The sequence below is a fragment of the Podarcis erhardii genome (assembly GCF_964252035.2).
Source record: "Podarcis erhardii genome assembly, chromosome: 8".
Taxonomy (NCBI): Eukaryota; Metazoa; Chordata; class Lepidosauria; order Squamata; family Lacertidae; genus Podarcis; species Podarcis erhardii.
In genome coordinates, this window is record NC_138499.1 from 28,352,860 (window position 1) to 28,379,866 (window position 27,007).

Consider the following 27,007-nt stretch of genomic DNA (forward strand, 5'->3'; position numbering starts at 1 on the left):
CTCAGAGCATCTTGCTTGGCACCCACTTTGTTATCATTCTGGCAAAGATCTTTTTATTTTCCCAAACTTTTTATTCTTTTATGGGCTTTGTGCTACTTGAATTTTCCTACATTGCTGTTCATTGTTTTATAGTTGCGTGTTGAGGTCCCCAGGTCCACCCCAATAACTCACACATCACACAGAAATTTTTGTTTAAGATTTTTGGCATAATTTTGGCCACAACTTTATTAAAATACAAATTTGTGAGTGGTTGTGTAGGCATTGGTTGTGACTATCTGCCCCCACCATGGGGGACAGACTGACATTCCGCACGATGCGAAAGTCAGAATAGGGGAATACACTTGGGGGTTAGACGGAGCAGGGAACCTGCCCTCACCCCAAATGCAACCAGGAGCTCATTGCTATGGCCCGAGCCCCCTTGACAGAGTGGACAAGCAATAGTTAGCTCCCAATTCCTTTAACGGAATCCCTTGCAGCAGCAGCATTAGAGGGGCAGGCACAGCCAATCCATGCCCCTCAACCAACCAAACTATAAACCAATGCCTAAACGCGAACCTTACAAGTTATGACGATTTGCTACGCAGTAGGCAAAAACCAAATGGCCCCAGCCAATCAGCCAGATGGACAAAATTCCTACCAGGCCCCTGCTCAAAAGCAGACGACCCCATGACAGGCATAGCAAGGTCAAAGCAAACAACCCTATTCTAGGGAAGGAGGGACGGGCAATCCAATGCACGGGTGAAAAGAGGAAGCCCTAGCCTTTTGCAAGGAGTTTTAGTATTTTTGGCTGTCAATCAATAAATGGCAACATTAACTTCTTCCCAACAACAAGGGAAGCCCCAATCGCATAAGTGGCCAATGATCAATTAGCCCGCCCCCCAACTTTGGAGTGTCCTGGCGGCCCCCACCTCAACACGTGTATCTCCCCCACCACCAGTGTATCTCCCCCACCACCAGTGTAAACTACCCTGTTTTCAGCTTGCAATCTTATGCACCTTTACTTGTGAATAAGCTCCACTGATCATAGCGGGAGTCAATTATGGATTAATATGCATGGGACTGTGCTGCCAGTTGTGCAATTTTTGTGCTTTAAATAGCATGAACTATAGAAAGATACACTTCTCCCCTCTAATTTTCTTTCCCCCCTTCTAATCAGAGTTACTTATTTTAAGCATCAGTTGTTTATCTTGCTTATCATGTCACCTGTGTTATATTATAATTTATTTCCTCCCAATACAGTGACATTACAGTGTTCAGGTGGGAAATGAATTATTAATAAAGTTCCTGCATTTATGCAAATATTCATCATAATTAAAAATTGCATAAAGCCCAGAAAATATGGCATGTGGAATTAACTGTTTTTCAGCAGCCTGTGGCCCCCTCCCCATTTTTCGGTGTGTTTCCCCCCTTTTTTTGCACCAGGCGTCAGCTGTTCCTTAAAATTAAAGGTCTTAAATATGCATCTAATTTGAGTGTAATGTGAAAATTATACTGTATGTTGAATAAATACTAGTTTATCATTGCAACCTGCTCATTGGGAGTGAAAATCCGTGTAGGATATGATTATTTATAAAGCGAGATTTGTTAAACGAGCATTTTTTACATTAACAACAATAAGGGAATTAAATGAAAACGCTCAAATTTAACTGTGTAGTTAATAAGGACTGAAAAATACTGTAGCTCAAAAGGTTTGTGAGGAGGGTAGATGAAATGCCATCAGGGACCTTTAAAACCCCTAGTAAAGATGTTAAGAAGAGGGTTGCTGTATCAGACAACAAGCATGATACAAACATGGCATAGTATCATCCATCTTAATTCAAAATGGCTGCTCTGTTGTGTGCATTAAGTTTACCATACCTGCTGGGCATGCTGAGAATGTAGGCCTTGCAGAGCCTATTCTGTTCACACAGTGGCCAGCCAGATGCAAAATGGTAGTCCACTCTCCCACTTGTGTTCCCCAGGGACTGGTATTCAGAAACACCCCGTTCACACCCCATCATACTTACATCTTCTCCTGCACCCCAACTCCATGGCTTTCTTTCTTTGATTCTTTCTCCCATTCCCAGCTCTGTTGTTTCTTTCTAGACCCCAATACTTCTTGCTCTGTCACCGCTTTATAGCTCTCCCCTGAAACTGCTTTCCTTTTCCCCTTTCTCTCAATAGCTTCCTCAGTGTCTTCCCCTTTGTCTGAGGTAAGTTGCAGTTGTTACTGTTGTGGCCAGAGCTAGGCATGTCAACTTCTCTTTCAGCTTCCTTTTTTTTTTTTTACCGTAGCAGCTCCTTGGGAGAAAATAATCAAAGTTTGGGGGTGGGATACAAAATGTTGGGTTTCCAGGTATAGCTATAGCTGTATCTTTTTGGAAGTGATTGAGTTAACCAGCAGTTGGCCAGGATCGAGGCCTTGGGAGGCCACCACCATTCCCTGGTGATTGTTCTCATAAATGCCATCATTCATGCACATGGTAATCCATTGCATCAGGGCACTTCAGATATTGCTGGACTCCAACTCCCATGAGCCTCAATCAGCATAACCAATAATTAGAGAAGGTGGGAGCTGTGGCCCAGTATATCAAGAGACCACAGGCTTCCCACTCACACACCAGTTTAGTAAACATAAGCAATGGAAGTGAAACCACTAGAAAGAGAGAAAATGTGAGCACTAGCAGCAAAAGTCAGACCACTAGAGAGAGTGTTAATGCATCGTGAGTTTGGAGTTTTAAGCAAACATACTGTTGGCATCATTTTACAAAGACACAAAGACATGCATTTTTATTTCAGTGCATTTATAATACTAGTAAGTTTGCATTCTGCATATATAGATTTCATATTGTTTTCTGATATTCCCACCCACCCCCATTCCAAGCTGGGTCTGGTTCAGGCATGTGAAGAGGACAGCTCCTGCTTTCATGTAGTATGTTTCAAGGATGTCTTCACTTGACTTTCTAGATGTAGGAGTGTGTGGAGAATTTCTGTCTAATTGGTTTCTAGTGTTCATATTTGAAACTTCAGTGTTTTAGGGGACAGGGAAGTGTCCCAATAGTGTCCATAAGTGAGATAGGTTGTAGCCAATGTTAGTCATACTTGGAATTAATTAATTCATTGAAATGAATAAAGAATGACTTAGGTACATTAATTTCAGTAAGTACTCTGAGTAGAACATAGTTGACCAACTCAATGTATCTTCATATGTATGATGAAAGCTGCATTCTTCCTGTTTGCTAAGGACCATTAGCTCAGACTTTGAATATTCTTTCACAGTGATTGATAGATGGCCTGATGAAGAAAAACCGTTTACTGTAGCCCAACTCCATTTTTCTCCTATGCTCTGAAATAGAAATAATGAATCTTAGTCACCAGTCCCATGCACACTTTCTTGGGAGTAATCACCATTTAACTATATGTTGCTTACTCCCAAGTAAACACTGCCAATTTGTTGTCATGTTCACTGCTGTTGTAATATGGTCCATTGGCATCTGTTGTAAGAGCCAGCAGACACACATTGCAGACAAAAACATTTTTAATCTTCTGAAAAGACCCGAATCTTTTCCTCCCCATGTGTTATGTTTATATTACTGCATGCAAACCACAGAATTCAATCATGTTTTATTACCATGTAATGAAATTTCAGAGTAAGATGAGTCTGCAGAACCATTTTTCTTTTAGATTTATCTAATCATTTTACACCTCTCAAAAGCATGTTGTCCTCTAATCCTTCTCTAGAAGATTAGTTTTACTTTGAACCCTTAAGCAACTTATAAACAACTGCCTTTATTATAATATGGCAAACATATTTTGTCCGCATTCTTTCTTAAGAAAGTCCCTTACATAACAAATTATGGGTCATATGAAAATCACTTAGTGAAGGAAATGTCAGTTCCCATTGACATGGCTGGCTTTTTGTGGATATATATTACATTCCTACCACCCTTCTTCCATTTGATATAGCTAAGCCACAGTCCTATATCTGTGGTAGGTTCTTCGTCACAGACTAACATGCAATGCAATACTGTTGCTGAAAATTCAGATTTGCAGGGTCAAATTTATGAATCCAGTCTTAAACATTGGGATATCTCAGTTGGCAGAGCATGAGGCTCTTAATCTCAGGGTTGTGTGTTCGAGGCCCACATTGGGGGGGGGGCGGAATTGCTGCATTGCAGCGGGTTGGACTATATGACCCTCATGGCTCCTTCCAACTCTACAATTCTATGGTTCTACTACATGGTCACATTTCCATGCTAGACATCCAGCATGCTAGATAGTATAGGTGACTGTGGCAGCACAGCACTTGGGGCTGTTTAGGAAAATCTTCAAAGGGAAGGAGCATCATCCGACCCCCTTCCCAGAACTTTGGGACAATATGGTCCCAGGGCAAAATGAGACACAACAGAGGACAGTCTGTTTTTCAACCTGAATCTGTCCTAACCTGAATCTGAGGAGACCAATTTAAATGGCAAAAGAACATGTGTGATAGGAACATTAAATGCTCTCCCTCCCATAATTTACTGCCTCAAAGTCCATATCCTGAGGCACTGTTCTTTCAAATAGACTCTCTTTGAGCCAATGCAAACAAAATAAATTATTATCAATGGGGATGGGAGGAGCTTCTAATTTCTGTGGGAGGGCTCAATAAGAGGCCAGTATAGGCTGTGAAATCCTCATGGTTGGCTTTCTTCATGGAGCACAGTGACGTCCCATGGTGCCTTGTCTTTCCTGGGTCGCTTTTCATGCTTCTGGTTGAGCACCACTTGCTCAGGTCAGTGTCAAAACCAGTTCTACCACACACAGAAAGTCTGTCTGTCTTCACCCTGTGTTTTCTATATCATTATCTCCTATCACAGCCTTGCTGTCTGTTCCGTCTGTGATTGCATGTGACTTCTATTTAGTTATTTTAATTTCATTTGGATTCTACGTTCCCCTTTTGGAATTTGTTGCTCAAATTAGGTCTATAGAATCCTAAGCCATTTTCTCTCAAGCCAAGACCCGGCCAAAGGACCATTTAAACTCTTGTAATGCCAAGCCAAAGGGGAGAGCTTTGTCAAGCCTCTTTCACCATTGAGGCTGAAGGAGAGGAACTTCAAAAGGCTATGCCTTGCCTGTGTGGGAGAGAGCCAATGGGCAGAGCCAATGTTTCTGGCTTTTCTCAGCTGACTCCTATATATATATATATATATATATATATATATATATATATATATATTAAAAAATCAGTTTTAGAAATTTCTCAAGAACATGAAGCTTTTAAAATATATGGTTCAAATATTGTTTCATAATACAGTGAATGGGAAATCTTAGACATTCTAGCACTTAGTTATTCTTTTCTTGCCCTGCATACCAAAGAAAAAAGAAAAAAGGGATAATCGGCTCAAGCTGGATTCATTTCATCTATACTCCTAATAATGTACTATTTTATAGAGGAAGGTCAATTAATTAAAATTCATCCGACAACTGAGAGTTGTTTTTAATTCACACGTCAGTGATTAGAGTTGTATAATGATAAAATCTGCCTGAAGACCACTATTAAAACTGTATATCCACATACAGTGGTACCTCAAGTTGCGAACGGGATCCATTCTGGATCCCCGTTCACAACATGAGCAGAACGTGACCCGTGTCTGCGTGTGTGTGGGCTGTGATTCACCACTTCTGCGCATGTGCGTGATGTCATTTTGAGCGTCTGCGCATGCCCGAGCCATGAAACCCAGAAGTAACCCGTTCCATTACTTCTGGTTCACCGCGGGACGTATTCTGAAAGAACGTAACCTGAACCGAACGTAACAAGAGGTATGACTGTACATTGAATGCATAGAAGTGAGTTGGGACAGGCTGGCTGGCACCGGCACCAAGTAGGAGGGCAGGGAGTCAAGGTTCCATCAAAGCTCTGCACATGCACTCCATGGGGCATCTTCATGACACGTCAGCCCCCCCTCCCCGTTGTGTGTACGAGTGACATCAGCATCCCGTGGGGCATGCACACACACTGTGAGCATGCTGTGGGGTGTGCTGACATCATGCGTGCATGGCGTGGTGACATTGCACGGCTCCAAACCCCCTCAAACATGGGTCAACTTTCAGAAGGCCACACACCAGTCACAGGTGAGGCCAGAAGGAAACCCTATCTCTTTAGTACAGTTGGTATATTCAAAATATACCTATTTTGAAATGTATCTTCCTTCTATGAAATCTTGGCTGGATTTCATTAAAGTGCTGTATGGCCATTCAAATATTGATTGAAAATAGCATTTTACTATCCCAAATGGAAGTGTAAAATATCATTTTAAGTTGATACTTGAGTGAAAAAAATGAAACGAATAACATAAAACCCATCTTTATTTATCTATTTAGTGCTTAGATATGTACTTAATCTTCTGCATAACGGCTCAGAGTGTACAGAAACTTTGCTGTTCGGTAATATAGCATGAACACCTAATTAAAATATAGCAATATTCTTTCATAGCATTCCATGGTAGTTTTCCTGTAGGATAGGTAATGAGGAAATGCCAGATAAGTCTGTAAATATTTTTTAACTGGCAGGGATGCAGATTGTGAAATTCTTCCTAGTGTGACAAGAAATTTAAGCAGTGCTAAAAGCTAACTGTCAAAGGCATCCACAGCGCTAAAACTTGTGCCAAGCCCAAATGCAGCAGTAGCAAAGTTGTTGTAAAATTCACACTGGTGCTGCCATAACTTTCAACACCACTCATCCCACTATTTGACAGCTTCATTTTGAAAGCTAAAATTTACTGGCAGGATATGGGTAAGAAGCAAGTAACACTGCCTGCATAGAAATTCTGGGATTTTATTTTATTTAAGTGAAGCAAGTGTAAGGAAAAGGCATGCTGAAAGCAAAATGAATATGTGATACGGATAGAATGAGCTTGAGGATCAAGTGAAGTCTTGTAGATAAATGCAAAACAGCAACAGACGTTTGCAGCCCAGCTTCTCACCTGTTCTCTCTTTGCCACTGTGCCATAGAACAGCTTAATAGGAAGGCTGGCCAGAAAAAAAACCCTGTTGTCTGCATGTAGTGTTATGCAATATTTGCAACACTGTAAAAGAGTTTAACCGAAAGATTAGCATCTGTGCCTACTACAAAGGAGTAGCTCTTGAAGGCCCTTGAAATCACATGGATGGATCAATTAGCAAGACTGTTTATTCAAAGAAGACACCCAGTAGGTCTTTTAATTCTCTCGACATATTTTCAATCCTCCTTGTGACTTTTTGGAACCAGGCTCAATGCTTCTGAGAGAGCAGATTTATTTGTCTTTTCTTTGAAACTTGAAGGATTTATCTATGGTACCCTCCTTGTAATGTCTCGTATTGAATTATTGTTTGGGGGTTATGGGTGGGGTTAGTTTTTTATTGTTTTAATTGCATTGTGTTTCTATATGCTGTAACCCAACTTGGGACCTTCTTGAAGGGTGGGTAATAAAAACAAATAATAATAATAATAATAATAATAAATTTTAAAAAGTATTTGCTTTGGCTCAGAGATAGCAACTTGCCTAATGATTCCTGACTGCTCTGAGATTTGAAATAAGGAACTTTCCAGTACCCAGCTTACACTTTTAACCTCTTTGCTACATGAGGTAAATACAAATGTCAATGTTAATTTTATAGCACTTTTATCACACACATGGAATGCTTAAGAATCTCTCATACTTAACCTTTCTAAAGCCCTGAAATAAAGGGCATTGATATTCCCATTGTACAGATTCCAAACAGAGGGTGTGATAGTGACTCATCCAATGCTGTTTGGAGAGTTCATTAGAGGACTTATCAAATATTACCCCTCCAGCTGCAGGGAGAGGGGGAGAGACAGTCCACACATTTGGGCTGAAATGCACGGTAGAGACAATAGAAATATTATGGCCTGCCTTGTTCAGCACCCACCTAACTAAACTGTCATTCAGTGCCCACCACAAAGGGTGATAGATAACGTTGGAACTGACCCCCACACGTAAATTTTTCAACTTGATAATTTTCTTTTGCCTGCACCTTATCTTAAATTCCTTTTCAGTATTCACTTCTCAGTTTGAAGGCTCTCATTCTGTTTCTTTGCTGAAACTCCTGAAATGTGCAGCTCTCTGACCTCCTTCTCCAACTGAAATCCAGATGCTTTCTCATATAACTCCTGGAGCTGAAGAATCAGAAAATAAACTTCCTCGCTCAAAGAAAACCTGCAGTCATGTAAATCTTGAGTTTGTTATATACGGCGCATGCTACAAATAATGATGACAGCTGTGGCAGTATAAGCCCGTCATCTCCTGCATGCATAATACATCTCCATCAGTCTGAAACCAATAGAAATCTTGCATATAAATAATTACTGTTGCCATTGCCCAAGAGACTCAAATAACATATATCCAGATAGCTTCTAGAGTTTAAATTTGTTCAGTTCTAAATATCAGAGGAAAAGGTATCAGCTGCGTAGGATCTGATAGGCAAATATAACTCGTAGTTCCATTTGCCTATGCAATGGTAGGTACTTTTGTAGTTATTGTTCAGGAAGTCATGCCTTGCTTAAATAAATGGTCACACAGTGTAAGACATGTCTGTGCAACTTGTGTGCCACGAAGCAATACAGTCTGGTGCCGTGAACCTGAAAGCCAACAGTGGCCCACAGATGGACACAAAGGGAGAAAGGGCAGTGGTGCTTATTGAGGAGGCACTGGTCTCTGGGCTGGATTCATTGGGTCATAAATATGTTGGACAGAATAACTGTAATCCTCCTTGTGATCGAAAATCCTGTTCACACACTGTTGCCGATCACAGGGAACGTACCGTATTTTTCGCTCTATAAGACACACCAGACCATAAGACGCACCTAATTTTGGGAGGAGGAAAACAAGAAAAAAAATATTCTGAATCTCAGAAGCCAGAACAGCAAGAGGGATTGCTGTGCAGTGAAAGCAGCAATCCCTCTTGCTGCTCTGGCTTCTGGGATAGCTGCGCAGCCTGCATTCACTCCATAAGACGCACACACATTTCCCCTTACTTTTTAGGAGGTTACAGATAGGTAGCCGTGTTGGTCTGCCATGGTCAAAACAAAATAAAAAAATTCCTTCCAGTAGCACCTTAAAGACCAACTGAGTTAGTTCTAGGTATGAGCTTTCGTGTGCATGCACACTTCGTGATAATGATGACAGCTGTGGCAGTATAAGCCTGTCATCTCCTGCATGCTTTCGTGTGCATGCACACTGTGTATCTGAAGAAGTGTGCATGCACACGAAAGCTCATACCTAGAACTAACTCAGTTGGTCTTTAAGGTGCTACTGGAAGGATTTTTTTTTTTTTTTTTTTAGGAGGGAAAAAGTGAGTCTTATAGAGCAAAAAATACGGTATTTACGTTCAGACAAACACACCTACTATCCCCCTACAGTTCTCTCCACTCATTGTGACATGGTTTGAGATAGAAGCAGCACGTGCATCATCATCCCTTCGCTATGAATGCAGTTTAAAAGCACCTGAATGGATCCTGAATATCTTGGATGTGTTCCACTGGGGAGAAGAGCATCAAAACAATGGTGCATATCAGTATGCCACATTTGTGTGGTAGATCAGAGCCACAGTGCTGCTCTCTGTAGCTTATCTGGATGGCACTGGGTGGGGCAATGAGGTTGGGGCTACCAAGACACACCGGCAGAACCTCTCTTGCCCTCCCACTGGTGTGTCTTCATAGTCCCGACCTCACCATCACTCTGCCCTACCCAACTTCCATCCAGGTAAGTTGTAACAACCCCAACTACTAGTGATGCATATTGGGGAGGCGATAGAATGACGTGAATGTTTTCATGAATAAGAAGAATGTATCTGAAAAGTAGGAGTAGGAGTAGGAGCATTCTCATGCTTGAAAGAGGATTGTTAAGCAGTTGCAAAGGAGCTGATGAAAGATTTAGTTCGCAAGTTGAGCATGGGAAGGATTGAAACCGTATCCCATTTCCTAATTAAAAATGTGACAAAAGGAGATGCTGTAAATCTCAAAGATACTGGCTGAAGAAAACAAAATATTTCCTGATTTCCCCCCTGCATCCTCTTATTACTCTTTAAGACTTCCCTTATTTAATGCCGCTGAGGGATCTCTATAAAACAAACCGTGAAACAACCCTCTGGTTTTTCCATCACAGTGACTCTAGCGCAGACTTGATCCTCAATCTTTGGGGTGAACTAAAGTTTCCTTTAAAAATGTTTGTAACAAAAACAGTGCCTAAGGGCTGATATGTGTACATGAGGCAAGTCTGCGTGGATACTTTGTTAAGCACAAGAAAGGATATGGGTTCCCATTTTTGTACATGTCATTTTCTAAAATGATTGGTGTTGAGAAATGTATCTACTTTCCCATTAGCTTCTATGCCTAAGGGTGTCTTGCGGCACGTCCGCACTACAAATTGACAGCCTGCTTCTAAGGAACTACATCACCAGCTGAAGTTTTTCCAGTTCTGTAGCTCAAGCAGCTTGCTAAACTTGGGCATTTCTTGATCTTACCACAGACAAAGCCTTTCGCTCCATGGCAGCTCATAATATGCTGCAGAATTCAAATACAGCAGGCCTCCACCTCTCATGACCTACCAAAAGCAGCCCAGTAGCCATGAATCATCAGCTCACCACAACCCATTTTTACAGCCAAGCAGCATATGAAGTCTCTTGGTGGGCCACTATTCATGGTTGACGAGCTGCTTTCAGCTTGGTGATCCACAGCACAAATTGTGGCGGCCTGCTCCATTTGGAATTTTGGATTCTGCAGCATATTTGGAATTCTGAAGAATGACAGCCAATGTCTGGATATTGGTTCATATGTTGATATCTGCATTGTGTTCTGTTGTGTTCTTTTTTCTAATTAATGTCTTACATATTTCTTGGGGAGAGTTCAGGGGAAAGAGCCTGTTGGATACATTTATCAACAAATGATAGTATGAGAAGCTAATGTGGATCTTTCTCCCTTCCCTCTGCTCTCAGGTAACAAGTTCTGGGTCTTCAAGGACACTACTCTCCAGCCAGGATATCCTCACGATTTGATAACATTGGGCAGTGGGATTCCACCCCATGGTATTGATTCAGCAATTTGGTGGGAAGACGTTGGGAAAACCTACTTCTTCAAAGGAGATAGGTTGGTATATTCATCCTGGAAGGGACTAATCAACCTGTTATTTTCATAGCATTTGTGTATGACTGGTTGTGTTCCTTTGTTTTCCAATGGCCTTGTGAAAAATATTACACACATGGAATTTTTAGTGTTGGGTTGACTGTTTACTATTTCAAGGCTTTATATGTACGCTTCCACACAGGTTAAGACCTGTATCTTTTGTGTTTGCCCAACTATTATAAATCTTCTCTGTCAAGGGAAGCAAGTCTCTGAGGTTTCAGGTTCTACTGTGCACATTCATTTGTCATTTATTTTCATTTAGCCTGCAATTAATTGTTTTATATACATCTTACAGGTGATGTCAAATAACTTCAGAGACCTAGGTACTGAAAGTTTTCAATGAATTTGCATATTTTTCTATCTCCCTTCACTTCTGTGCTGGTACTTTTGAAATCCTAGCACAAAAGAATTTAGGGTCACAACACTGAAAACAAAGTGTTACAATTTCAGTATGAGTTTGGCGACAGAAATGGAGGATGACAGAAGACCTACAATCTGCTTCGTACTCTCAGAGCAGTTTAGCTTTATGCATTATGTGATTTGTGTGAAGCAAGTGTTGTGATGGATTGCTTCTAAAATGAACTGTGACTTTTGTTAATGCATTGTTTTAATCCTCAGTGCTCTTGATAGTTAAGTAGGGTTTACCTCAACATGGCAAACAAGCACTGATAGAAGAGGAAGGAGATTTCCCTTGCTCCAGTTCCCTGCTGCTCTGTCTCCCCAACTTCCTGCTGCCTTATTTTGGACCAAGATGAAGCTGTGGCAAAGATTGGTCCTAGTGTTTTGTCCTGCAGAAAGATTAGCAGAGAGCAGAACGTCTAGTACAGGGGCATGAATCAATTCCCCCTTGGACCCTAAAGGCGATGGGAAGTCATGCTGTGACTTCTATCTGTCTTAAGGGGATCTTGGCACCACCAAAATATTTTTCTGCCTAGCTCATGTTTTCTACTTTGATAGTATCTCAATGATTTCAACCTTTCACAAGGGAGATATATATGGAGCTACCTTAACACTGAGATGTCCTTGCTTATTTGGAAGCTCTGTGTGAGATTTGGAGCTCCTGAATGTGTAGCACTGACCAAAGTGCAACTCCTGTTGCCTAGATGCTTATAGAAACCACAGGAGAATGGACTTTTCCTCATTTCCTTCATGGTCAGGTCACAGCTGTGCAGCTGTAAATAGTTATGGGCCTTCCTCTGATATTCAAATCCACTTGGAAACACTTGAATGTAAAGATGCTCTCAGTATATTGAATAACATTGTGTATATATGCAATTCAGGGAATGAGCCCTGTGTGCGTAACTAGATTTCCTGGTGTTTTTTTCCATATATATATATATATTCATATATATATATATATATATATATATATATATATATATATATATATATATTTCAGCATAAAATACAATAAAAACAGATTAATCTAAATGAAAATGAAAAAAGAAAATAACATAAAAGGGAAAAAAGAGAAAGAGGAGAAGAAAGAAAAAATACAAAGCGCTCTAGCAGAGGTAGAACTCAACGCTTGTTTCACACAAAGGGGTATGGACCTTCCCAGGAGTCACCTGGTAGCTTCCCTTCCTTCTCCCAGCCCACCTTGGGACATCTCCCCTTCCCTGTCTCTCATACAGGATCTTTCACCTTCCATCCATCACCTTCCTGTGCATTTCTCAAAAGATAAAACACAGGCAAAAGTAGAGTGGATAGAAGGAAAATGTGAAAGAGAAAACACAAGAAATGAAGATAAAAAGAAATAAAAAGAAAGAGAGACAGAGAAGAATATAGCACCAACAATTTTACTGGGCACCATAGGCAGTAGGACCACTATGGAGTGTGTGAGACTCTCAGTTGCATCCCTGCAAGCATGCATGCTGTTTAAATCTTTTCCCCAACTGTGCTGCTAATTTTGTTTGCCTTTCTGAGCTATATAAGTCTATATTATGAAGACTGCCACAATCAGTTTTATAAATGGAGCCTTCTTTTCTGTGTACCAGCCTTGGGAGAAGAAGTAGGCAACATCTTGATGCCTGAAAAGTATGTTTAATTTCAAGCATATTGCAATCAGCATCTACTGTGAACAAAACCTGTCCTATAGTTTGTCTCCTGCAGATAGGGAGATTTGTTATTTTTTTAAAGTTTATTCCTGGGCAACAGTTTTCAACCTGCAGGTTCTTGGGACCAAGACAATGGTTGGCATCCTGTTTCTGCATTTGTGACTTACACTTTCTGTAAGTTTTATTCGATTGAGGTTTTGTATAGTAGGTTTATTTCCAAAGGCAGCTATGCTAAGTCAAGGTCTTCCTAAAATACTATTAGCTTGAGCAATACACTTTAAAAAAATCAACCTAGAGGGAACTATCAAAGGAAACTTCTGCTGATGGAGAGGCTGCTACTTAGAACTGTAACAAACATAATGAACCTCAGCAGGACATAAATGCAATACAGTATGTAAGAAGAAGATCGAAGAACATGAGCCATGCCAAGATAATTGAGCTATTACAGGATATTGACCACCAGTGGGAATAAGCCCATATCCCACTAAGCTTCACAGTACATATTGTTTATATCACCTTCCTCCCCCCCACCCTTCTTAATGTAATGTTAGAGTTCAATCCTCCTGCTGGTTTTAATTGCATGAATAAGCCTATTACGGTTTTCTTTCTGAATTAGGACAACCCACTGTTGCTTCTTTAGTAGCAATGAGGTTGTCAGGCATGAAAGAGACAGGCGAGAGGTGATGCCAAAGTCAAAGGAGCAAAATGGCCTCCCTGCTAAGATCGTGAAAATATGCTATAGTCCTCTTAGGAGAAAAATGTGCCTGGAAAACCACAAGGAGAATGTACACATGAATGAGGAAGTCCCAAGGAAGTGATATAAATAGAAAAGTAGTGATATAAATAGAAAAGTAGTGATATAAATAGAAAAGTAGTGATATAAATAGAAAAGTACACAACCATGCTGGATAAATCTATGCTGATTTTTCTACTGAGTACAATCTTGAATTAATCCCATGAAGTAGGGTTTGCCCGGCAGAACTCAGTTAAATTTGCTAGAGCTGTGCAAGAGATAGTGCCAGAGGACTTTATCTATACTTTGCTTGAATGCCTGTTGGTTTTGGTTTTGTTTTTTTAAAAAATCAGTTGGCTCTTCCCCTTATTACCCTGTTTCTGAACTCACTTGCAGCTTTGTAATTGGAGGCCATCGTGATCAAACCCATTTTATCTTTGAATTTTGCCATTAGTGAATCTCTTTTTCTGTACATGGAAAGATGGACTTCATTTGTTCAGTGATTTTAATCTATGTGCAGGCAGATTCTGTGCACCCTTCCTCTAAAAAAAATAAAATCCTGAGAATTAAGCTCTGTGTTTGATTTGGTTTATACATTTATACATTTATTTATTTATTTATTTATTTATTTATTATTTATTTATTTATTTATTTATTTATTTATTTATTTATTCAGTTTGTATGCTACCCTTCCATTTTTAAGTTCAGAATAGAGAAGCTGTTTTGGAGGATGATAATCAGGCATCCGTACAACATGACCAGTCCAACGAAGTTGATGTTGAAGAATCATTGATGTTGAAGAATCATTGCTTCAACACTGGTGATCTTTGCTTTTTCCAGTAAACGGGCATTAGTTCGCCTGTCTTCTCAAGTGATATGCAATTTTTTTCAGAAACACCTTGGTGAAATCTTTTGAGGAGTTAGACATGACATTTATAAGTGGTCCATGTTTCACAAGTGTAAGGTTGGTAGTACAGTAGCTTTGTAAACAAGCATTTTTGTTTCCCTGAGAATGTCCCAGTCCTCAAACACTCTTCACTTCAATCGGGAGAAAGCTGCACTTGCAGAGCTCAGGCAATGCTGGATTTCAGCGTCAATGTCAGCCCTTGTGGAAAGATAGGTAGAAGTGATCAACATTTCCAATGTTACAATGTTAAGTTGGATTTGTGGCACTGCAGAGGGGTTGTTTTGTGCTTTTTGGTGCAGGACTTTGGTTTTTTGGATGTTGAGTGATAGGCCAAGCTTTTCGTAAGCTTCTGTGAAGATATTTAGGATGGTCTGGAGGTCATCCTCTGAGTATGCACACACTATGTTGTCATCAGCATATTGAAGCTTGATGATGGAAGTTATAATAACCTTACTCTTTGCTTTCAACCTACTCTTTGCTTTCAAGTTAACATCATACTCAAGTTCACATCTGTTTGATATATGATTTCTACCCCGCTGAGGAGTTTTCCTTCAACAATGTGTAGGAACATGACAATGAAAATAATAAATTGAGTTGTGGCGATAACACAACCCCATTTAACTTCTGATCCCACTGTGAATGGTTCACTTTGAGAGGCATTGTTATCTGTGATGGTTGCTGTCATATTATCATAGAGGAGCCAGAGGATGTTCACAAATTTATCTGGGCAGCCAATTTTCAGAAGGACAGTCCACAGGGCATTACTATTTACAGTGTTGAAGGCCTTAGGTCAATAAACACCATATACAGGAGTTGGTTTTGCTCTCTGCATTTTTCTTGAAGCTGTTGAGTGGTGAAAATCATGTCCCCCTAGAAGGTCGAAAACCATTTTAGGATTCAGGAAGTGTAGCCTCAGATATAGTTAGAAGACAGTTTGCCAAGATCCTTGCAAGAATTTTGCTGACCTCAGCTAATAAAGAGATGCCTCGATAGTTTCCACAGTCCCTTCTATCACCTTTTTTAAAAAAAGGTTGATAATTTTGGCATCGGTAAAGTCTGCAGGGATCTGCTTTCTCTCCCAGATTTTTTCAATGAGCTTGTGACGTTGTTGTGTAAGTTCAATTCCGCCCACTTTGAAGACATCGGAAGGCATCCCATCAGGTCTGCTGGCTTTGTTGTTTTTCATTTGGCTAATAGCTGTACACAACTCTCCCAGATTTGAAGATACTGAAAGCTCATCTCTAATTTGTTTTTGTGGAATTTTTGAGAGGACCTCAGCAGCTGTGGCTAAGGAGATGCTGGTAATGTTCTTTCCAGTGTAATGCAATAGTTTATTTATCTTTTAGAAGTGTGGTACTGTCTGTTGAGCGTAGGGGGCATATCCCATTATTTATTGGTCCATAGGTGGTCGTTGTGACTTTAAAGAAACTCTATGCATCATGAGTGTCAGCTAAGTGCTGAATCTCTTGAGCTTTTTTTATCCACCAGGTGTTCTTTAGTTCTCTAGTTCTTCTTTGAACCTCAGGCTTAGCACTGGTATAGGGTTTTTTTCTTAGTGGCAGTTTCTATCTCTTTGCCAGATCTGAAAGGCCTTCATTTTCTTCTCAATAATGTGTTCAATCTCACTATCATTCTCATCACACCAGTCCTGGTGTTTGAAATACCGTATTTTTTGCTCTATAAGACTCACTTTTCCCCTCCTAAAAAGTATGGGGAAATGTGTGTGTGTCTTATGGAGCGAATGCAGGCTGCGCGGCTATCCCAGAAGCCAGAACAGCAAGAGGGATTGCTGCTTTCACTGCGCAGCGATCCCTCTTGCTGTTCTGGCTTCTGAGATTCAGAATATTTTTTTCTTGTTTTCCTCCTCCAAAAACTAGGTGCATCTTGTGGTCTGGTGCGTCTTATAGAGCGAAAAATACGGTACTTACTGGAATATAGTCTTCAGTAGGGACTAGAAGTTTGAATGGGAGGGGGCTTGACTGACCTCAACTGGAAAGGAGTTCCATAAAATTGGGCCCACAGTATGGAGCACATAGCTCCTGGAGAAAATGAGCCATGCATCTGACCACTAACAGTCACTCCCCCAAAGACCTCAGTTATTGGTCAGATTGCCATTAAGTAAATCAAATTTACTTCTGAATTAGCATGTCTCAGACTGTGCGAGAGCCAGTGTGGTGTAGTGGTTAAGAGCGGTAGTCTCGTAATCTGGGGAACCGGGTTCGCGTCTCCGCTCCTCCACATGCAGCTGCTGGGTGACCTTGGGCTAGTCACACTTCTTTGAAGTCTCTCAGCCCCACTCACATCACAGAGTGTTTGTTGTGGGGGAGGAAGGGAAAGGAGAATGTTAGCCGCTTTGAGACTCCCGAAGGGGAGTGAAAGGCGGGATATCAAATCCAAACTCTTCTTCTTCTTCTTCTTTTGTTAAACCCCTGATGAATTGAGAACTTAAGATAGCCTCCATGTCTGAATCATGTAAAGAATATAGTCTATCGTTACCAGGGGCGTGGGTCCACACTGCTGACCAGTTCCCTAGTATCAAGGACGCTCCTGCTGGGACATCTGTTGTGAAGAAGTCTATGGCTGAGCTCACATACAGGCTTCTTTAGAACAGACATCTAACCCAATGCATAGATGTCTAGAGGTGGTTGAGCAATGTGGCAACATTCCCCAGTAATGTTATGATGTGATTAATACCTGAGGAAGACTAATGCATATTGCATTTGCTGAGTGTAGGATCAAATGGCCATTTTCAATGAAAATTATACAAACTGCTTTCTTATTTTTAAATACTCCCCCCTCCAGTGTGTGTCTCTTCATTCATATGTAATTTCTGACACATAGTTGTGACCAAAAGTGAATTTTTATTGACTGTGAAAATACTGCAGAAAGACCACTCATCTCTTTTCTCGCCTATCATAAAACACGAAGAAAAAAGAGTTTTATTCATCCTTTGGGGAATGGATAGAAGCCTTTTTTTCTAATAACTAAAATGACTTCGTCTCAAAACATCACACATGATTTTAAGCTTAATTTTGAAAACAAAAAGCCTTTGGCAGATCAGCAACAAAATATATTTGGCATGCACAGTGAACTTCTGCTGGGAGGAAGCCTCTAGAATAAAGATTTATTTTTTAGAAATATTATGGGGAAAACCCAGCAATTTCTATAAGATAAGCTGCTCAATTCAATGCACACGGTAGAGCACCCAATTGTTTTCTGAAAGACTCACTGTCATGCAGGTGGAGGTGGAAGTGCAGCTGCATGTTTAAAGCCAGATTTTTTAAAAACCATGACAAGCAGGATTAAAAGAACCCTGAACTGATAGGGCAGAAGTTTTGGCTTAGCGCTTCCTTCATGACCGACCCTTTGTGTGGCCTACAAAGTTGTAACCCACTTTGCTTTGGCTGGGACAACACTGGGGCTTCCTCTACCTTTTGGTGCTGAGCACTGCTCACAGCACATTGCAAGAACATGGTTAGGCAATCACAAGCAGCCCACATAATAAGCAAAATCTGGTAACCACCCAGCCAACAAGACTCCGTCTTCTCAGGATTCAGACTCACTTTATTGCCCCTTATGCAGTCTAACATTGCATCCACATACCCCTCTGGGTCTCTCACAGCTTTTCCTGATTCAGATGTAACAGAGAAATAAAACTTCACATCTTAAGCATATTGACAACACCTTGCTTTAAAATAGTATTGAAGTGTAATCTTGTGCACATTACTCAGAAGTAAGGTCCACTGTATTATGTGGGGCTTACTCCTGTGTAAATATCCATAGAATTACAGCCTTAGCGACTCTGAATTTGTGCACTACTGCTGCTGTTGTTGTTTTGTTTTACTGCAAATATTTCTCTGTACCCAGATTTAGCATGTACAGAATTCAGCATATTGAATTATTTAATGCATATTGCATGATTGGGTAACAAAAGACTCCTGTAAAGCATTCATAAGAGAAGAGTTAAGATTGCTGTGGGAACCTTAACTCAGAGTTTAATGGCTTGTGTGTGATTAAAACTTCAACTGAAACATTATTATGGATCTTTGCATATAATGTTCCTCCTTGTGCGGCTTTGTAGAACCCCTAGGCATCAGAGTTGTTCTGATTATGCAGAAGGCGCTTGTTGATTTGGTTTTCAAACTAGGCAAATCTTTTTATCTACTGTGCCCTTACTAGAAACAGCTGTCCAATCGGCAAGCAGATAAAACGCCTTTGTTACCTGGGAATGTACCTAAAGCAGGAAGGATGTTGTTGCCCTGATTTCATAATTGCACTCAGTGTTTCTTTTCTGACATTGAAAATAGGCATTCATAAATGCATAATCTAATCATGTAGCTTTGTTTATTAGGTACTGGAGGTACAGCGAAGATATGAGAACTATGGATCCTGGTTATCCCAAACCAATCACAATATGGAAAGGTATCCCAGAATCACCTCAGGGAGCCTTTGTCCACAAAGAAAATGGTACGTAGCTTCTTGTGCATGTTATTGTTCTTTAATAAAACAATCTTTCTGATCTGCAGACCATCTTTTAAGTACCTCACTTTTTCAAGCTGTGCCTTGCTACCTGAATTTACACTGCTTGTAACCCCATGTCAGCACACCTATAAATAGATGCTTTTGGATTTCTGAATTTTTAAAATATTCTACTTGTTCTCAGATTGTTTCCATATTAATCTTTGAATCCAGTGATTGGAAATCCCCTCCTCTTTCTTCAGACTCATAGATCAAGATGGTGGAACAGGGGAAGTGTAAATATACATTTCTCCCCATGTCATTCACTCACTGAAAATTTGCCACCCAGTGCTGCTATTTGCTGCAGATTACAATAATATAGAGTCATTTCCAAATTAATCCAGAATGGGATTTTCTTGTTAGAGTTTGCCCATCTCTTGTGTATGCTGTTTCTCTATCACTTTGAACCTTATTCTCCAAACACTGGTTCACAGCTTCTGGATTTAGTCTGGAGTATAATTTGCTTGCGTTGTGCAAATTTTTGCCCCATTGGCTTTATCCAGGTGAATCTACTTTTGTGCTGTGGAGCACACAATTGCAAAGTGTTATCACAAGTTCATTGCTATTTGATGCAAAATAAAGAAGAGCAAAGGATGACCCAGTGGTTTTGAACCTAAGTTTACATCAGTACTAAATTATTTATTGCAAAGTTATAGCTAAACTATATTGCACATTTATGTAACCACTATAACCCCTGGACTAAGACGAAGCACCATAGACTTTTCTTGATGCTGAAAGTCATCATTATGTGCATATTAATTACTGCCCTTAACAATTTGATAATGTGGTCTTGAGAGTGAAATAAAGATATGGGATTGCAACCAGTTTCACTTGCTACGTACCTCTAGCTCTCCACATGTGATTGATTTAACAGAGATTGGGGGTTTTTTTGTCCCTTCCTTCTTCCCTCAGGACGTGTCTCCCCTGTAAAAGATTATGAGACATTTCCCCCTAGTTTAGAATCTTTATTCCTTCCTTTGGCTCAAATATCTAATTTCTGCAGACAACATTTTCTTCTCGGGAATACTCTTAATCACTTCCTTGCTTTAAGTCTGTTTCATCCATCAATAGAAAATCTTTCCTGAGCTGAGCATTTTGGGTGTGTGAGGGCGGCAGTTTCTCTTTTTTTTTTTTTTTGCAGCAGGAAACTAGTTTGTGCAACACTGTGTTCTCACATTTATTGCCATAAAAAAACTAGTTTTATTTGTGTGTGCATACACGCACACACGCACACACACACACTCATATGTCTCTATAAAGACTTGTGTTAAAGTATATATAGTATCTGATGCACTAGGTAGGATTGGGAATGCATTTCAATTAAATTTGGCTCCAGTGTAAATACAGAGTGCTAAATGTGTCAAGGCATCTTCATTCACTTCTGTAAGGTGTGTGTGAGGTTGGGGAGAGCATTCCCAGATTCACAGCAGTGAATGGTGCTGTTGTTGCACACAAATATGCTCTATATGTGAATCAGAGCTGATAAGAGTAATCTCATGCTGTATTAGCTGGCTTCCTTAAATGTATTACATTTAACCAATAAACATGCAAGTAGGAGTTGTGGACATATCACAAGTACAGTGGTACCTCAGTTTTCAAATGTAATCCATTCCAGAAGACCATTTGACTTCCGAAATGTTCGGAAACCAAAGCATGCATTTCCATCCGGAAAACTCAATATGGAAGCCATGTGGTTTCTGAAAAGCATTCAAAAACTGAAGCAGTTACTTCTGGGTTTTCACTGTTCAAAAGCCGAAACGTTAGACTTCTGAGATGTCCGAAAACCGAGGTACCACTATATTTTCAGTGGATCATACTGATGTGCAAATAAAGCCTTTGCTGCACCTTCTAATCACTATAATATAAGGTAGGGTTGCCACCTGTCCTTAGAAAATGTGACCGTCCCTGTTTTGGACAAAAGTGTCCCCTGCCCTGTGTGGATTTCAAACAGGACACCTTTCCCCCAATATTTGAGTTCATCCTCCTCAGAATATGCAGGGAGAGGGTGGGTCTGGTGGAGAGTGAGAGAGAGGGTTTAGGCAGACAGGGCAGAGGGTAGATCCCATTCATTGGTTGGCGTCACCTGCCCATCTCCCTTCTCCTCGCTTTCTGTTAGTATACCTGAAGGAGCATCTCCACCCCCCTCATTCAACCCAGACACTGAGGTCCAGCTCTAAGGGACTTCTGGTGGTTCTGTCACTGCGAGAAGTGAGGTTAAAGGGAACCAGGCAGAGGGCCTTCTCAGTAGTGGTGCCCGCCCTGTGGAATGCCCTCCCATCAGATGTCAAAGAAATAAACAACTATCTGACTTTTAAAAGACATCTGAAGGCAACCCTTTTTAGGGAAGTTTTTAATGTTTGATATTTTATCATGTTTTTAATATTCTCTTGGGAGCCGCCCAGAGTGGCTAGGGAAACCCAGCCAGATGGACAGGATGTAAATAATAAATTATCATCATCAATGTCCTCACCACTACTATATCTACTGTATTATCCCCACCAACCCCAGGAGCACCCCTCCCTTCCTTAACACTGTTGGGCATGAGAGAGAGACAGCTGGCCCAAAATGGCGGCTGCATCACTGTCGGAGCAGCTGATGAGGAACGCGGCCTGGCGTAAGCGACAATAGAGGGAAGAGGAAAGAAGTGGTCTCCTTCGCCCATTCCTTTCTTCCCTTTTGCTGCTACCCCTCTTCAGCCCCACCACTTGGCCCTCTGCACCACCCTGCCCTGACCTTTCCTCCTCCCTCTTCCTCCGTGCTCTTCTGCTGCCAGCATGGGTGAGAGGCTGGAGCTGCAACTCAAGTTGCCCATGGCAGCTGGCCATCTATCCCCGGCCCCTGGCTGTCTATGTGAGTCGAGCGAAAGAGTGGGGCCAAGTTGCTGAGGGAGGTGGGAAGCAAAATGTGAGCAACCCCCCTCCACCAAGGGGGGGCAGGATTTGGTGTCATGAGAGTGTTGTGCCCCCCCCCAACCACCAATCTGTCCTGTATTTTGCCTGACCAAAGGTAGCAGCCCTAAATATAGGACTAATTAGGTGGAACTGAAATAACTACATACTCTTCTATGATACACCCTTTCCTTTTCCCTCTCCTTCCACCTATGTCTTATCTATGTTGAATGATAGACTGTAAGCCTCTTAGGACAGGGACTTCTCCACTCATACTTTGCACAGTGATGGCATAAGAGAGAAAAACCACCATAAATAATAGGAAGGTTATGTTGTTGTCCCCTGTGATAGAATGTGAATGGAGTTTCACTGCTTCCCAGTCAGAGGGCTACAAAACTAGCCCAGAGATTTCAGCCTTTGCTTTCAGGATGCAATAATTTCCATTTTATTTATGTGTAAATGGCTGTGCATTACAGGGGGGAAAATGGACCTCCATATTTTCAGTGCAGGTCAGTAAATTTTCTGTAAAGGGCACCTATGTGTCTGAAAACATACAGTAAATGAATGCCTGGAAACCTGAACCAATTGCACTTCACAGCAGAGTGTTTCCGAGGCATTTTGAGATGAGTGGGTTCTCTTGAAATGTTTCAGCAAAATCACGGTCAATTCACTGAGGAGACATGAGGATTCATTCTTTTTCTGTAGTGTGTGAAGTGGCCCTGAGGTCACACTGAACTTCATTGGTTTTCAGTTACAGCAAAGATACCTGAGACCTAGGCAGACAATACAATTAAGGAGTGCGCCGTTTTTGCCTTTGTGTTGTGTTGTTAATGTCGTTTCTTCGAGGCTAAATGTAAGAAATCCTCTGGGCTCTCGGAGAAGAAAAACTAAGTATTGAAAGTTGCCTGGTGAAGCCTGCAAGGAACAGTTCTGTGAATTGTCCCCCAAAGTCAAGATCACTGCATGGCGCAATTGGTGATTGCATCAACAGACAATGAAACAAGCAAATGAGAAACCCCACAACCTACTTTCAGAGAACTTTGATGAATTTTTGCCTGAAACCATTTCTCTTCTACTCTTCAGATAAAGATTTGACTTGAAATTGTACCAGATAGCTTCAGGGGAGAAACTTCAGAGGAACTGCTTCCAATTAAACAACATCTTTCATTAATATAGCGCTAATCCTTTTAGCTTCCTAGTTCATTTTGGGGGAGGGGAGAAACATTTGTGTTGCTTGATTAAAAACAACAGAAACTGAGATATATGTCTCCTATTCTTACATCTACTTTTGAAAGCTTCTTGATAGTAAGAAATATCTTCAACAGGACCAGCTCTGTTTGAGAAAAACAGATGTGTAAGCTTTTGAGTTACGCAGAAAGCTTTAGAAGAAAGCAAGACTTGGGGCAGAGTTATGCATTACAATTAGGTAAGGGGAGCTGCCACCAAAAATGACATTTCTCCCTATTTCAGGTTCTCTCCTCCTTCACTGTAACATGCAGTATATTTTAGAACATCATCAAGTTATGCATTTTCCAACCCAACCAGCAGCAGAGTGAGCAAATTATGCTGATTTTCAGTGGCACACTTGATGTAAACATATGTTATTTTGTTAAATAACATCGTTCAGCCTGGACACTGAGATCCAGCACCAAGGGCCTTCTGGCAGTTCCCTCATTGCGAGAAGTGAGGTTACAGGGAACCAGACAGAGGGCCTTCTCGGTAGTGGCGCCCGTCCTTCAGATGTGAAGGAAATAAGCAGCTATCTTCTTTTTATTTTATTTTTTTAAAATAATATTTATTAACATTTTAAAGACTGCAAAAGAAAGACAAAGAATTAAACAAAACAATACAATACAATACAAAAACAAAAACACCATACCACACAACACCAACCCCCAAACATTAAATTAACAAAACCAAACAAACACAATTTAAAACACATCTAATAAGTTTAGTATCTTAACTTTCATTTACTTGTTTCAACGACCTCCTCACACCTCCCTTTTTGTATTCCACTTTAATTAACTGTTTCAGCAATTCCTTTCCATCTTCCTCTGTTTTCTGTCCTGTAATTTATCTTAACATATTCTAACCTTATTTTTCCCTTTAATATATAATTATCTTAACATATTTTAACTTTATTTTCCCTTTAATACTCTAATAATCTATTTGTACTTAATTCCTTGTAACATTTCTACTAAAGCCATATAGCTCCTTTCCAACATTTTTCTAACACTCATTAATTTTATTTTATTTATATTTTTATAAATAGTCTTTAAACTTTTTCCAATCTTCTTCCACCAACTCTTCTCCCTGGTCCCAGATTCTGCCAGTCATATCCGCCAATTCCCTATAGTCCATCAACCTGGTGATCTTCTGTCTGATGCTCTTAACTCTTTTCCAAGTCCCTTCTGCGAGTCTTCTTCATATTTATACATGAACTTTACTTTGTCTTCCACTGATCTTATTTTCATTTTCCTTCCTTTGAGGCTAAAGAGTAGATCTCGGGGAAACTCCCACCTAAAGATGATTTTATTCCTTCTCGACAGGGCAACCAAATCTCCGTAGTTAAATCTAAGATCCGAAAGGTATTTCAGGACGTCTTTCAAAATTTCCACTCTTGACTGTTGTTCTTCTAAGTTCCTCTGTTAGTTCCAACAGTCTCTTATTTTGTTCTTCTCTCTTTTCCCTCCTCTTCCAAGTCCGAGAGCCCTCACAGTTTTAATCTCTTCTTGACCCAAGTCCCGGTCCCAAAAGTCATCAAATTCCCATGTAAAGAAATCTGTCAAACTTTCCTTCTCCAGTTCAGGTAGGGCTATGATCCTCGAAATCTGTTTTTCTTTAAATTCAATCATAGCAGGCATCAACTTATGGTCATCAAATTGCATCTGTAAGGCTGGGACTCTCTCTCTCTCCAATTGTGTTACTTTAGGTTCAACGGCAATAACTTTCTCCCTAGCCTTCTGCGCAGTTTGCCATGTCAAAGTAGATTCCTGTGTCAGTTTCTGAATAGTTTTTATATTGGTGTTCACTTTTTGTCCCAAATTGTCAATTTTGGTAGTTACCACATCCACCTTTTTGTGAAGCTGTTCCAGTGAGTCACTTATCTTACATAATACAACCACTAAGGCCTCTTCTGTCAACATTCTTAACTGATTCAAGGTCCCCAGAATCTCACAGGTTTTTAACTTGCAGCTGGAAATTCCCCCAGCTCAACTCTTGTGACAGTTTCAAAAGCTTCCTCTTGAGGGAAACAGTTCCTCTAGAGGGAAACAGTTTCTATTTGTATTAGTCCTTTTAAACTCAATTCAAACAATAAAGTTAGTTTCAATTTTCTGTTACTTTTACTCCTTTTTAAACGCAGACGGAGACCATGGAAACAATGTATTCCTCTTATTTAACTAACTGTCAGTGAATGTTCTAATCACGATCAGTCCTGTTGGCAGCCCGTTTCCAGGATCGGAGCGGTGGTATATTAACTCTATTCGCTCTCTCCTGCAGGTATACTCAGTCCAAAACTTTCCCCCCTCTTCTCCTGCCACCAAGGGGGGTTTAGTATTTTTTACTGATTGAAATTTAGTCCTTTACAATAGGCTTTCCGAGACTTCAGCTTGCATCCTCATTGCTTCAATCTGTTTACAAAAGGGGAAGGTGGACTTCCTCTTTTAGACCTCCCCATTTTGGCACCAAATTAAGACGTTTAAAAATCCAATTCTCCGGGTAGTTGCTTTAAGATCAAATTGTCCACAGGAAAAAGTCAGCGCTCTCTGGCAACAGCTATGTGGCTTCGCTCTGTGGAAGAAGCAGTCAATTCGAAGCACCGCGCCACTCACCCCACGTCGCTCTGGATCCCCGAAACCGGGTTTCCCCGCGAGTAGGGGAGGCGCAAAAGGTGCCAGCTGAATCCCATGTTCACAGGCTTCACCCGCCTGTGATTTCTAGTGGGTCTAAGCATTTGCCGTGGCGGCCAGACCCGGATTCCTACGAAGCAAATTCTTCCCGATCAGAGGAATTACCGGAGGCGCTAACCCAGAAGTCTCAGCAGCTATCTTCTTTTTAAATGACATCTGAAGGAGCCCTGTTTAGGGAAGTTTTTAATATTTAATGCTGTATTGTTTTTAACACTTGAATGGAAGCCGCCCAGAGTGGCTGGGGAAACTCAGCCAGATGGGCAGGGTATAAATAATAAATTATTATTATTATTATTATTATTATTATTATTATTATTAAATGTCAAAAAGAGGTACTCTGGTTGTTTGCATATAAATTGCCAACCATGTGGATGACTCTTATGGGAGCAGGAGACCTTTAGATGGCTGAGAGTAATGGGGTAGAAGGAGAGGTCACAGGAATACACTGGTTCATGATGGTTGAGAGATAGCATGGAGAGAAGGTCAGGAAGGGACTGGGTGTTTGTGCTGCACATGGGAGGAAACAGAAAGTCACACAGACTTTGACGAGGAATGTTGTTTGAACAACAAACAAGATAAATGATTTTATGGTAGAGTTTGGAACAGAGCTGAGAAAAGGAGTGACAATGGAAATGCAGAGAATATTGCAGTGGGTCAGGGTAAGAGATGATTGGAAGTGTATTAGAGATTTTGCTGAGGAGGCAGAAAGGTAGGGCTGTGCTTTTGCAACGTCGTATCAGGAGAAGCAACACAACTCACTGATGGGCAGAATATAAGAAACAAAGAAGGTGGGGGCAACAGGATATATGTTGTCAATTAATATGGAAATAATATTTAAGGAGAAAGTTTTGGG

General features: G+C 40.7%; 1 protein-coding gene across 3 annotated transcripts in view; it reads left to right on the forward strand.

Annotated features, from left to right (window-relative positions):
- Window positions 1–27,007, forward strand: part of MMP16 (matrix metallopeptidase 16) — a 185,466-nt gene that overhangs the window by 143,741 nt on the left and 14,718 nt on the right. For all 3 annotated transcript variants that reach the window (XM_081874328.1, XM_081874329.1, XM_081874330.1), the window contains 2 exons: window positions 10,954–11,104; window positions 19,189–19,304. In XM_081874328.1, coding sequence (XP_081730454.1) covers window positions 10,954–11,104; window positions 19,189–19,304 — 267 coding nt within the window. The remainder of the gene's footprint in view (window positions 1–10,953; window positions 11,105–19,188; window positions 19,305–27,007) is intronic.